A 14,305-nucleotide genomic window follows, 5' to 3' on the forward strand; every position below is an offset into this window, starting at 1 on the left:
CTGCCTACCGGAGTTGGTTGTTTGTGCCTTTCATAGCTGGTGTTTGTGTATTTGCGAAACTGATTCTAAGCACTTTAAAAGTGCAAATGGCCCTAGCCTCAAGTAAAAGGTATTTCTTTCTGGGAACGAACTAAATGTATGGATGGACACTTGACCTAAAGGTTACGTATTTTCTTACTCAATCACTGTCACAAAGGAGAAGAACTAAAACCTAACTTTTATGTTTGGTAAGGGTCGATAATGATCTTTTGATTTTTGGGCTCTTGAACACAAAGATTACATGAATGCGACTAGTTTTATGGTCGGAGATATTTGAAAGAAGCTAGCGTACGCTCCACTGAAGTCGTTTAGTGTACATATACTTCTCACATGCTTTTGCTATATATATATATATATATATATATATATATATATATATATATATATATATATATATATAGAGAGAGAGAGAGAGAGAGAGAGAGAGAGAGAGAGAGAGAGAGAGAGAATTAATATCTTGTATATAATCCGCAGTTCTGTAGAGCGAGAGTGAAAGAGCAACGCCCTCAAGTTCTCCCCTTTCCCTGAATGGTTGAGAGAGGGAGAGGAGCAGCACCAAGCCACCACCAATGTCGACCAGTAAGAGGCACCGTCACCCGCTCGTGGTCTCGGTAGGCTGCGGTTGCCGCGGCTCTAAAATCTTCTTCCCAGGGAAGCAGAGGCCGTCGTCTCCGTCGCCGCATCCACCGCCGTCTTCCCTGCTCAAGCCCCAGCGACTTCTTCCCGACGCTCCCTCCCCTGCCACCAAGCAATCGTCGTCCGACGACCTTGGTCCCTCCATCTCCTCCAGCGAAACTTTCGCCCTCGGGAAGAGCTTCTCCGACGAATTCTCCGCCACCACCGATGAGGACGACCTCTCCGGCCTCACCTTCTCCGGCCTCCTCTGCCAGCTTAACGAGCTCGAGCAGAGCCTCCTCGCCTGGTCAACAAAGGACCCGCTCCCAAGGACCCCCTCCCCTCTTCCTGCGCTTCCTCCGCCGGAGAAGGTGTCTGGGGAGGGGCGGCTGGGGGAGAGCGTGGCGGTGGTGAAGACTTCCGACGACCCTCTTGCCGATTTCCGGTGGTCGATGCTCCAGATGATAGTGGAGAAGGAGATCGTGGCGGTTGACGACCTCCGGGAGCTCCTCCGTTGCTTTCTCTCGCTTAATTCCCCTCAGCACCACGATCTCATCCTTCGCGCCTTCGTCGAGATCTGGAGCGAATTCTTCTCTCCGCCACCGCGTGGACGCCACCGCCACCACCACCACGACGAGCAGCGCGGCGGCGTAGCAAATTACACTTTTACTCCAAAATACTTGTAAAAATATAGTCCAGTCTCCGATTTCTTCTTGTAAAGGGATGCATTGGTCATTTCCTAGAGGCGCAACACTGTTCATTCCTTCTGCCCACAACTCCCTTCTCCATTTTCTCTGTTTGTTGCATTTGGATCCCTGAAGATCCGTAGGAATTGGAATTCCATTTCTACTAAGTTCTTCTCCTTGAGTGGAAATTAAAAGTACATGTGGTAAAATTTCTGTTTGGGAGTGGAGAAATCTTCCTTCTGTTTTTGGGTTTGTTGAGGTGGAGAATTATGCTTCACCATTGCAGACATCTCTCTCGGAATCATTTTCTCAGGCAAATGCAAACACGAGAAAATGGTCCTCCGCAGAAGGCAGCCTCTTTCATGTGAGGGAAAGAAAGCCTTTACCCTTTTTCACAAGTAGAGCCTGCTTTTTAACGGTTGGTAAAAAGTAAAACTAGAAGCGTCCCTTTTGAGATAATTGGCTTTCACTCCAAAATCTCAAATATATGATCAAAACAAGATCATGCTTGTTTTTCATAAGTAGAACTTTCATAACAATGAAAGTTACCATAGGTGAATTAAGTTGAAAAGGTTTTCTTGTGAGAGTATGAGAAAGTGATCGTACAAGGTTATTTTATGGTGCTTGAATTCCTGCTATGCACTATTTGTATATCGGTATCTTTTTTAACAGCACAAAAAGTTGACGCTACCAGAAATTGCTACCGGCAATCGCATCGCACCAACAACTTAAGGATGTGAAACATCATACTTTGAAATCTTCTTTGTTTATTATTTCGTTTACCCTAAATCAAATGTGGATCCTTCACCGAATCTCGCTTCTCCATTATGTGGAGAGAAAAAAAAAAAACAACATAAAAAATGTCTTTTCATGTGAAAGCACCCTCATATTTTTTTTCTTTGAGTTGAAATCTCAGATCTTAGAAATATATAGTTTAATGACACAATACAGGAAGGCTCCCGTTTCTATTACGCGTTTAATTATATAGAAAACATCGCTAAGGCGGATTGGTGGTTGGCCTCAGAAAATCGATTTTATTATACAAACACCGTGTTTGCTTGCTACCACAAGAAACTTCGTTCATGTGAGCTTTCGGAACATCTGCAATGTACTCCTTTTTTTCAAAATATTGCTAAAAGCAACAAAATTTAAAAATAAAGTTCATTATATCAAGATGAAACGTTTTTTTTATGAAGTCTGACTTCTTAAACTTGTATCGTTGTAATTTATGTCATCCTGTTGACAGGAAGCTCGAGAAAGGAATAAAATAAAGGGATTGGTGGCGGTAAAGTGTGGCCACTAATGAGGTAAGGAGTCGCAGGATTCACGTGACCTGGTTTCGATTCTGTACCGGATGCACTATGTTTCCGGATCTGGCACGAAAGAAGTTGGACAGATCCAGTATCTGAATTAAATGATAAGAGTCAAGGCCGAACGTGGTTTATGAAATTCTCACAGCAGACTTGGATTGAAATCCAGATGAGGATCCCCAGTTTCAACATGGGAAGAAGAAATTCAAGATACATATTATTTTGTCAGATGTGTGTCGGATCTAGTTTATTTTTCTTAATCACACTTATTATTTTCTTAATAATATTTATGCCCTCTTATCACATCTTAATTGTCTTTAGAGCATGCAGTACTGTTGAGCCAGTGAAAGTTCGGTCATCAGTTGGATTTTCATGCTTTAAATTGCAAATGGCGTGAGAACTGCAGGTGCAATTAAATGGGTCAATTCGGATTACCTACACAAGAATTTAAAATTCGATAGGACGGTCTACCTGATTCAAGATGAACTCAGGAGAAAATCAAATCTCTAGGATAGAGGAAAAGGAGAAGTACATTCCTTGGAAAAATTTTCTCAAGAATGAGATCCATCGATGACAACAAACACTAATAATAACAATGAAATCGATGTCCCTTTCCCACCCAACTCTTGGACGCGTGGTGAGACCAGAGGCCAGAATCGTTTTTAACTTTTAGGGGCCAAAAGAAAGTCCAAAACCAAATGCTTGTAAAAAATGCGCTGCCATTTATGGAGCATGTCCTTGTCGATGAAGGGAAAGTGAAACACCTTAGCTTAGAAGCTTGCCGCTTCCCGCGGATGTTTCACCTTAAGGTTGTGTTTGATTGCTGGATTTCAAATCCCAAAGGAACAGACGGCGTAGAGTTTTCGTATCCAACCATAGATCTAAATTCTTTATTTGTAGTAGTAAAATAAAAATCTTAAGTCATTTCGAATGCCGCTATCAAACACATCCTAACACATGCGGTGTCGCTTGCTCTATAATGAATGCGAGGATGTTGCTTAGTGGGGGCATTTAATGGACGCCTTTGTTTGAGCATATGACGCGGCAGAACCGTCGATTCTAGCATCCAGCGGCTGTGATTGCCGGTCCCGGGGCACCGAGTGGTCCACGGAACCCGTTACCTCCCACGTGATGGCCTTGGAACTGGCCAGAACGTAGGAATTCGTACTTGGGAAAAGTTTTCACACCAACACATCTTGAAGGTGGCGTTTGCAGACCAAGTTGTCAAGATCAAGCCTCATTGGCGTTGCTCTCTCGGGAGCTTTGCCATGTCGTCTCTTCCGGTTTACTTTTTCAACCCCGTCTTCTTTTTTCTTGTTTTTTACAAAACATATTTGAACCTTTGGTCTTGATTTGAAAAAAAAAAAAAAAACAACTTAGATTTTCTTATATTGCTAAAAGTACACTTAAATTTTGTACTGGTAATAAAAAGTAATTTTTCATCAATTATTTTGTACTGGTAATAAAAAGTAATTTTTCATCAATTAGTAATGCATGATCTATCACTAACTTAAATTAGGCTAATAGGGTAGGATGTCTAGAAGAGCCTCCATATAAATAAGTTTTGTATTCATTAGTTTGCATTGGTATCTCTAAAGATTATTTTTTATTGACATCTATGTCAGTTAGGTAAGATTTTTTTTTTATTACTGCTAAAAAGTCATGCAAGCGAAATCTAGGTGCGCTAAGGAACCTAGGTGTTTAGTATTTAATGTCTTTTCCTAGTGCGTAATTATAACTTTTAGTAGTTCATTTGGTAAAAAAAAAAAATGAACTTTAAGATAACTTTTTAATTGAAAGACTCAAAGTAAGGTCTTCCTTTTTATTATTGTCAAATGTTTCAAGTTTGTCTATAAAAGTTCTCCTAGTTTTAAATAGCCAAATTGAGCATAAAAGTTCTCCTAGTTTTAAATAGCCAAATTGAGCCTGGTCAAGCCCATGCTTGTTGAAACTTATGACTTAACCCTTCTATCCAAAGTCGCTCGAGATGGGTGGGCAGTCGCTCGTTCGAATGGCGTGGTTATTAACCTTACTTGTATTAATTGAATGAAACCAACCTATGACCTAGGTGCATTAGCAGCCTACACCAGGTATCAATGCAACCCTAAATTTTATGACAAAGTACAGTTGAGTTGATGGTGATGTGTGGCTATGATTTCTCTTACGAAATGAAATGATGTTTCTAAAGAAAATGATTCTAATCATCTTATGATCCATAAAATATATTTTAATTTTAAAATTTTTAGAATTTCATATAAAAATTCATTGATATATGTGCAGTCTTCACCAAGTACGCCCCCAATTCGGCAATGTGTCGGAATCCCACATGGCTCTCATTAGCGGATGCCTTAGTGGTAAGTCTTGCTTTCATTTAAAAAAACAAAAAATCACAATATTAAAATCTTTCTTCCACCATCACCCTTTAACAAATCCAAGTTGACGACGACCTGGGTTTAGTTAACAGGAAGAACATTTTCTCACCCAAGATCTGCATTCTTTCATGAGGTGGAAAGGAAAACATTTTCTTTGCAGACCACTTCCGATGGGATTTAATTTTCCCATGAAATAGAACATAAATGAGACAAGTATGGGCTTCATATCTTGCAGATCGTACGTACTCTTCTTATTTACCTCTTATAAAGCTTGTTTGTTTCCTCCATTGGTGGAAAAAAAAATGCTACATTTTCTTACCCTTTTCATACGCAGCTTTAATAGAGTTACGTACTCGTTTAAAATTCCTTTTTTTCAGATATTTTTTTCAACTGTTATTTTCCGTAAAATGTAAATTTTATAATAAAAAATAGTACCTCAGTTTTGTGACTGCTTAAAATTGCTTTTAGATGGTCGTTTTCATGATTTGCTATATTCTCAAGAGGAGAACAAAACGGAGTTTGCATTTTTGTGACATAGAGTATGAAGACATAAAATGGTCCCTCCTGATCCTTTTTCTGGAATACAACGTATTGTAAAAACTAAAAACATTGAACCTGAACTAGTATTCGCTGTGTTTGAAAGCATCATTTTGTAACTTTTCTTAGAAAGAGTTGAAATGGGGCCATCTTGCAGTCAGTGTTGTTAAAATCAGTTTCTAAATCGGATCAGTCAGCCAAGAGATTTAAAAAGGCCATCGATCCAAACTGGAAATATTTGGAACTATTTACGAATAAAAAGATAAGTGAAGTTAATACTTTTAAAATAAAAAAGAAGAAAATATTAAAAAGTTACCCCCTAAAGAGGATAACATGGTATTGAATGTTCCATGAATAAACGAGGGCAGATTCATGAAACACTGACTTCTACTTTTTACATAAATTTGTCTAATTTTTGTAACATGAGGACCATAGAATAATCACATAGTATTCTAATTATCAAAGTGGTTCTGAGTGATCCGTGATAGGAAATCCCATTGCCTGAGTGAAGGCCACCAAAGGGCCTTCCCCTTCCCTTCACCGACCCCAGTCAGCCACCGATTTGAGTCTGATTCCTGGGTTTGCCAACTATGATGATGTTGTTCTTATCACGATCACCCATCCTGCCTAAAGCTGAATATGAAAAATATATGAAAGACTATTTTAGATAAAGAATTAGTTTGTAAATTTCCTTCTATAGATTTTAAATTTAGATGTTACTATGTATCCCCTTCATTCTCATGGATAGGTAGTTGTTTTTGTTTTCTTTATCTCTCGTTTAATAAGATATAAAATGAAAATATTATCTCTAGGGCTGTACACCAGCCAAGTCGAGCTACCTCAGCCAGACTCAACTCAATTCATGTCTTGAGTTCGACTCGATAGACCAAGTACTGGCTCAACGTCAACTCATTTAAGCTAGTTGACTCCAGATTTGAGTACTTGATCTCTTTTCTTAGCTTTAAGTTTGCAAAACCTTGATTAAACGAGCAAGCTTACTCGAGTCAAGTTCATATAACGTGAACTCAGCTCATTTATAAGTTCGAGTTTTCGGTTACGCTTAAGCCGACAAATTTACAGAGCTACTTCGAGTCGAGCTCAAGTTGGCTTGACTCATTGTACTGCATTCCTTAATGGTATCTTCTCTATTTATATGATTTCTCAAAAACATCTCTCTGAAGCAGTGCAGGCCTGACTATAACTTGCTGGTGTCCTCTATTAGTTTTTCTAATCACATTCTTATTCTGCGTGAAGTGGAATATGGAAATGTATCAAAGGCTAGCTTATAGATGTGGAACCGGTTTGTAAATTTCCCTTCTCTAGTTTTTAGATTTAATTGTTACAATCTATTCCCATGGTTCTTATATTTATATATATATATCTGATCTTTTTCATGTACCTAGTTGCATGCGAAGCTTATGAAAGCTGTAAAATTTAAGAGTAACTTTACCATGGGTTGCCTTTAATAATTGCATAAATGGGAGTTTGGTAGATGAAATGAAGGCTTTTGTAGTGATATTGTTCGAGATCTTTTAGCTTTATGCTTATTGTTTTGTGCTACTAATGACAGCTGCTTGAGCCTGAATACTTCGTATCTTCTTAGTAGAGAATGTGAACGATGGAGGCATTGTTCTGATTTCTTGTGCACTGATATCTGCAAAAAAATGGGGCATCACTATTGCAAACTTCAATGCACAAGAATTCGGAATCGCGAATCCGTTATTCACATTCTCAACTTAGAACATATAGATATATAAGAAACATTCAGGCTCACGCAGATTTTTCCAACAGTAGTCATTAATAGCACAGAAACAGAAAGCACAAAGCTAAAACTCTCGATAGAACAGTGTCACTACAGAAGGCATCATTTCATCTACCAAGCTTCCATTTATGCAAATGTTCCGGGCAACAGGCCATGATAAAGGTGCTCATGAATTCTACAGCTTTCATTTGCAATTAAATGCATGAGAAAGATAAAAGCACAAAACTAAGTCGAAACAAAAAAGGAAGAAAGTAACAGAAGGAAGAAGATAAGAATGCCGCCACAGTGGAAAGAAATAAACAAGCGTAATACGAGAAAACACAAAACAGCAGAGATCCGACGAAGAATGTGAGAGAGAGGCAAAGCTACTGACCCTCTGCACATGCAAACAACTAAAACCTCTATCTTTTCTTTCATTTTCTCCTTATTTCCCTCCTTGCATCCAAAAAGGCTGTTAATTAGAAACAAAGTTGTTAAATATTTAACCATATTTTGTTAATATACAAGCAACTGTTCGAGCACAAAAAAAAAAAAAAAGCTTAAGCAACATTTTTTAACAATTTAAAAGGCATCATATATACTCATAGAATTTCTTCATTTACTAAAGAAATAAAAGCAAGTGCTACTTTATCGGGCATTTTATTTTCATGGACTCAAAATTGGATATCATAAAGGTTTTGGAGAATATTCTAGAACAACACTATAAAATTGAAAACCCATGGCAATAAAAATTGATGCCAAATTTTCGTGATTTGAAGAACGTATTTTCACTATTTGACAAAGAACACACAACTCAAGAAAAAAATACGATTTGGAAACACAGTTATCAAATTAATCATGACATATTTACATATAGAAGAGAGAGAGAGGGAAAGAGGAAAATCCCATCCTGCTGAATGTTGTTGGATGACTTCAAATGAAAATTTTATCACTAAAAATGATCATTAATTATGTTGGTATTAGTGGAGGCTTATGGTGTGAATTCGGTTTGTGCATGGTAGCTTTAATAACGATTTATGATTTTTTTAGCAATGAATTTACGAACTTTAGCAATCCGAAGTCCAGCTGCATTTATTCCGTTGGATACACTATGTTTTTGGATGGATGGGAAAAAATATTGTTGGAAAAATGAAAGGAATTATCGAAAATCTTGTTTGTTAGGCTATATAATGGAAGGAAAGGAAAAAAAAAAAAGTAATTAGACATCTTTCCCATCTTGTGAGGCTTTAGCATTCAAAATAATCACACAATATATTTACTAGGTATGAGATTTTTTTTATGAGAATGATTAAACTAATATATATATATATATATATGGTTCAGATTCTAAAGACCAAATCCTCAAGAATTTTGCATTGGTTTTTTGCTGAAATTGAATTTAGGAGATATGGTGTTTATTCCTGTCATGACCATACTCAATGTTTATTCTTATTTAAAATCCTTAACGTTCATTTTTCTGACATCTTAGAAACCTTTGACGATGTGCGGAGAGTTACTAATAGGGTGTTTGATCGTTTAATTCAAGAATGAAAATTTCAGAATCATTTTTTCTCTTCAAACTGGAATTGAATAAAAAATTCTAAGTTTCCAAGTTCCTAATTCTTGAACCAACATAGCCTATTCATTTAATAAATTATAATTTCTTAAAAAATGAATATCTTGATTACATGGTTTTAAGTATGTGAAACGCCCTCTCTGGAATCTCTGCCAAAATTAATCGTTATTATGAAGGGAAACGTACGCTTTTTCTCCTCTTGCTTTCCAAGCATCTCGAACCTAGGACAACATAAAAGAGCGTAAACCAAGATAGGGGACTCAAATTTCAAGGATGTGGGCGTGAAGATTCTAACACAAGGAGACGAAAATAAAATGTTAGAATATGCGTGTTTTTCCGGGAAAAGCAATACTTAGTTAGATTTGAAAATATTGTAATATTTTACAAATAACTAAATTTAAAACATTAAAGATTTTAATGGCAATATTATGGCTATTTGTTGACACAAATAAGAATAATGATAACAGTTCTTGAAATTAAAAGTAGAAAAGCAAAGGGGGAATAGTGTTTAGATAGAAAAGCAATAAAATTTAAAATTATATTATATTATTTGTTAAAAACTTAATAAATTTTGTCTTGGCTGGACTTTATTGGTCCTGATCGGAAAATTCAAGTTGATGCTGAACAACGGACCCAATCTGCTAGCCTTGGTCGAGTCCTCTTATCTCTGACCGAGACAGCCCAGTGGCGACCGGCTTCGACAAAACGTCGTTCTGTTCGTTGCCGCGCGCACACGTACGCACACGCACCGTAGAAAGGAAATGCAGGCAATGGTACGAGCAATTGGGCGGACGCAAGAGATGAGGGTCTCTCCGGCGGCGTCACTGCTCTCCAGAGGCGGGCGGCTGCTGCCCTTCTTCCACTGCAGCCCCAGACGCAGGCGCCATTCCTTCCGCGTTCTTTCCATGTCGCCACAACACCAACAGCAGAAGGTTCCTCTCTCTCTCTCTCTCTCTCTCTCTCTCTCTCACGTATGGCTTCTCTGAAAATTGTCTTCACCGTCCCCCTTCTCCTCCTCAGTTTGTTTTTAAACAGAAAATGGGGGTGAAAGAGAACTTTCAATATCATTGTATCTCAAGAAATCCTTCTGTAGGTCTTTCGTGAACTTTGTGATAACCATTTTAGTTGTACATAGTTGTACCCTTCGTCACAATGGGCATCTTTCAAATGCAATCAACACAAGTTTTCTGATTAATTATTTCGAAGATGTTGATGGTTTTATCTAATTTCCAGTTGTACGCTGTTTTCTCTATCCCAATCGAAACAAGTCTCCCCACATCACAAGAATAATGATATACGAGTTCGTGGCGTCCAGTAGAAAACCCCCAAACAAGAAACTTACTCCGTCACGTTTTGAGCAGGTTCTGATTACGCGTATTAAGCATTTGGCCAACGTTTTTGTAGATGAGATGTCGTGATGTTTTTTTGCTATAGATTCGTCTCTGATTGAACTAACAGAGATCTATTGAAAATAATTGCTAAGCACATTCTTTTACACAAGTTGGTGAATAGTCTGACGATTATTCACTAGTCCACTTTATTGACAAAAGACGTTTACCATGACACTCCGAGTACCACGTTGTTAAATTTCGTCTGGTTTTTTATATGTACTTGCAATTCTCTTTCTTGTTGAGGCTGCGTAGTGCTATAAACGAGCAATACGATAACTTAGTATCATTTCTTTCACTGGATTGTGTGATCGTTGGATCATTATGGTTGTTCTGACAAATATGTTGCTGAAGCTGCCTCTCCTGTAGAACAGGAGCCAGAGGTGTACAGATTTGGAGAAATCATAATTGATAAGCGTCAAGTGTTCTTTAGTACGAATCTGTCTTTTGCATTGGTCAATATCAGGCCGGTCGTACCGGGTGAGTGTCATTCTTCTAGAGTCTGATAAACATCTTCCATCCTTTTTCCCCGCTTTTGATTAATCATTCAAGACTTATTTCAGGCATTTTTTTCTTTTTCTATTCTCTCTGTTTATACCTATAAGTACTTGCACGCTGACCTCTTCGCATTTGTTGATATTTACAGGTCATATCCTCTTTTTATAAATATTCAATATTGAAACAAGTGGACATATAAGGGTAGCTCCGGTAAATGTATGTCAATGCCATTTTGTATGTTGTTTCTGACCACAGATTTTGTAACTATAAGATATCAAACTGTATTCTTTCTGATTTCTGCATGCACTTCCAAAGTTTGTTTGCAATTTTTGTCAGTTCTTGAGGTAGCTTATATATTGTTATCATTGCATATCTTGAGGAATCTGGTACGTTGTTATCATGCTTAGTCTGTACTGCATCCTCGCACCATGAAATGCTTGGCTTTTGCATACGACAGATGATTTTGATGGCTTGGACCCTAATTTGTTGTGTATGCAACTTCCCTTTCTTTGTGCCATTTGAAGGCAGATGGCATTAGTTAATAAGCATTGCAAGTTTGATTCCCTACCATGCTCAAATATTACCTGTATTGTTAGCCCACTTTTGGTTTTAATTTTCAGTAGTTTGTGCTCTTGAAATGTTTCATCTCCTTGACAATGAACACATGTTTTGGTGACTCCAAAGCGATTGGCAAAGCGGTTTGTTGATCTCACTGCTGAAGAAACTGCTGATCTCTGGCTTGCAGCAAGGCATATTGGTTCCAAAGTTGAAAGCTATTTTGGCGCTTCTTCCCTTACATTTGCACTTCAGGTAATGGTTTTTGAACTTTGTCAATATGTCTACTTAAACTCCTCTCTATTTCTTATATGTCAGCAACAGGTCAAGTTGTGAGACGGTTTATCTTTGTTAAGTGCTTAATTTAAAATTGCCTCGTGAAAATATTAGTGAGCAATCAAATGCTTTCAGGCAGATTAACTTCAACGTTAGAAAACCATATTGTCTCTTTTATGGCTAACCTAATTCTCAGGGCTCAATGATGACAGAGACAGATGATAGTGCAACTCTCACGAGCTATTAGATGATTGTAGCTGATGGCACTCTTAACTATAATTGTAACTGTCAATAGTTATTGAGACGTTCTGTCAATAGTATATGAAATGATGTTGGGATGGTGGCATTAGTTGTGATGACTTGAAGTTTGAACCGGAGAACATCATGATGGACATCCCTAATGTCGCTTTTCTGTAGGAAGGAAAGCACATCTAGCTAAAACATCTGCCTGGAAATCCCATTCTCTCCATATTTATGAAAGGAAATTTAGAACACTATGTATGAGGTCTTTATCGAGATTTTTCTTTACTACAACTGGGAAAAAAGGTTTAAAATTTGTTTCGCTTCATTTGATTCAAATGAGCAATGCTTGGTTGTACTAATTCTTATCATTTTTTGAGATGAAACCGAAACTATTAGGAGACGGGTTGGGATTCGCCAGATCAAAAGTCTGGATAGCAGAATGTTGCATGGTACAGCTCACACAGCTCACGCCTATACGCATGATAGCCCTAGAATGGGTTAGCTCATTACAATGATATCAAAGCATAATTCAACACTAGGACTTGGAATCCTATACGTGGTGACACATGTGTCTTAAGCTTGACAAAAGTTTAGTCGTTTCTTGGTTTCTCGTCTTATCTGGTCATCTTCAATAAACCTTGTAACAGATATGAGCCTTGAGGAACTGCATATTTCTTACGTGCTCCGGTGCCTTTCTTTTTCCATGGAAATAACAAATAATTCATCACTGGGCCTATTGGTCTTATTAAGAACACAAGCAATTCTTGCGAGCTTGAAGATTTGCTTAGGGAATTAAAACCATGATCCAGTGGGTTCTCACAGTTTTTCTGTAATTGTGTGTGTTGGAACCGAACCGGATTTTTGTTTTTGTGTACTTGTTTTCAAATAAAAAAATGGTAACCGTTTTTAGGTAAATTTGACCGGTTTCTAGTGTCATGCTTTGCATATATCAGAAATATTTCTGTATGCAAATATCTGTAATATTTGCATGTTGACCGGTGAGTACTGATTGAGTATTTATGTGTACCCGGCTATTTATATATATAGCCTTAAGTGTACTTGGAATTAATCAAACATATGATGGTTTTTTCTGATGTGACAGGACGGTCCAGAAGCAGGCCAAACAGTTCCCCATGTTCATGTGCATATCCTCCCAAGGAGAGCAGGTGATTTTGACAAGAACGATGACATATATTATGCCGTAAGTTTGATATTCATGCAATTTTATTCCTCCTCAGCATCATGAGTATTAGCATTATCACATAAGTGATCATATTGCAGATTGAAGATAAAGAAAATGTGCTCAATTTAGATGCAGAGCGGAGGAATCGCACAATGGATGAAATGGCAGAAGAGGCAGAAGAACTAAGGAAGCTCATCCCTCAAAATGGCTGATTCTTGGTTTCAAGCGTGAATACTTGTTTGAATGTGCTCTCTCGTTATGATTAGAGTGTCTTGTTGAGCTGCTTTAAAGCGGTATAAATTTGTACCAACAAAATAATCCTACACCTACGAAGCAAAACAATTATGTGTTTCATATCACGAATTAGAATGTATTCAGACATAATTTCTCTCCGATTCGGTGGAAGCAATTAACAATATTCATCTATAATTTGCTTGGACCATTGCAAACACACAATCCAAATGAATTTTCTCAAAGTTCATGTGCCTAGAAATTGCAGTCTTTGCTTGTCCTGAACAGCTCAATGAAATATGGAAAAGCACACTTTAATTATGATTTTCACTTGAGAATACTCCAGTTTTGAAATTTGCTGATCGTGGATACAACATCAACCTTTTGACGAGTAATCACAGGTTACTCATTCTCAGCTGCGACCAATTTTCATTCTCACCTGCAACCAAAAAAGGAAGGTTCGCAAATTCAAGGAAGACGTCTCTCTCTTCCTCTCTTTCTGCCCCAAGGGGTATAATGTAACTGGTCTAAGGGATGTGCGTAAAATAATGGATCTCCAGTTCAGTTCCCATAGTTCCCATGAGTGCTACTTTTATTGGGGTTGAGAAGTTCAGTTCCCATGAGTGCTACTTTTATTGGGGTTGAGAAGAGTGCGCCCCCTCTCTCTCTATCACTCTCTCTCTCTTATATCTGTGTTTTAGATTAGTACTCTGCTTGGTTCACTTGTGTAAACTGCTTCTTCTTTATCAACAACTATGTTCTTTTGCAGTGGCTCAGCTTATAATATCACGTACATATGCTTCAAATCTGTCCTGATTAGTTCATTCGGCCACTGTAGCAGCGGTAACAGGGAGATGACCCTGCAAACACTAATACCATGAGATCGGAACGTGGTTTGATGAGTGGGTCCAAAAAATATATCAGAGAAAGACGATATATATAGACCAAATCGTCAATGGGATTTGGGTGTAGGTCCAAACAGGATATAATGAGTTCTGGATCAGGTGCATTTTCCAAATATCTGATAGAAGTTTAGAACTCACCGTATTTCTAAC

General features: G+C 37.9%; 2 protein-coding genes across 2 annotated transcripts; both read left to right on the forward strand.

Annotated features, from left to right (window-relative positions):
• Positions 1-475: 475 nt before the first annotated feature.
• Positions 476-1,991, forward strand: LOC116248237 (transcription repressor OFP8-like). Its single transcript, XM_031620904.2, has one exon. The coding sequence runs from the start codon at positions 609-611 to the stop codon at positions 1,338-1,340; it is 732 nt and encodes a 243-aa protein (XP_031476764.1). The 5' UTR covers positions 476-608; the 3' UTR covers positions 1,341-1,991.
• A 7,581-nt stretch (positions 1,992-9,572) lies between these two features.
• LOC116246684 (bifunctional bis(5'-adenosyl)-triphosphatase/adenylylsulfatase FHIT-like) lies at positions 9,573-13,448 on the forward strand. Its single transcript, XM_031618504.2, has 5 exons — positions 9,573-9,808; positions 10,639-10,746; positions 11,426-11,572; positions 12,939-13,037; positions 13,118-13,448. The coding sequence occupies exons 1-5, from the start codon at positions 9,638-9,640 to the stop codon at positions 13,229-13,231; spliced, it is 639 nt and encodes a 212-aa protein (XP_031474364.1). The 5' UTR covers positions 9,573-9,637; the 3' UTR covers positions 13,232-13,448.
• Positions 13,449-14,305: the final 857 nt, after the last annotated feature.

Source organism: Nymphaea colorata, chromosome 2 (genome assembly GCF_008831285.2).
Source record: "Nymphaea colorata isolate Beijing-Zhang1983 chromosome 2, ASM883128v2, whole genome shotgun sequence".
Lineage (NCBI taxonomy): Eukaryota > Viridiplantae > Streptophyta > Magnoliopsida > Nymphaeales > Nymphaeaceae > Nymphaea > Nymphaea colorata.

Coding starts and splice junctions, on each gene's coding strand:
- LOC116246684 (XM_031618504.2), top strand. CDS start 9,638: ATGCAGGCAATGGTACGAGCAATTGGGCGGACGCAAGAGATGAGGGTC. Junction 10,747..11,425: donor TCAGGCCGGTCGTACCGGGT/GAGTGTCATTCT, acceptor TGACAATGAACA/CATGTTTTGGTGACTCCAAA. Junction 11,573..12,938: donor CCCTTACATTTGCACTTCAG/GTAATGGTTTTT, acceptor CTGATGTGACAG/GACGGTCCAGAAGCAGGCCA.
- LOC116248237 (XM_031620904.2), top strand. CDS start 609: ATGTCGACCAGTAAGAGGCACCGTCACCCGCTCGTGGTCTCGGTAGGC.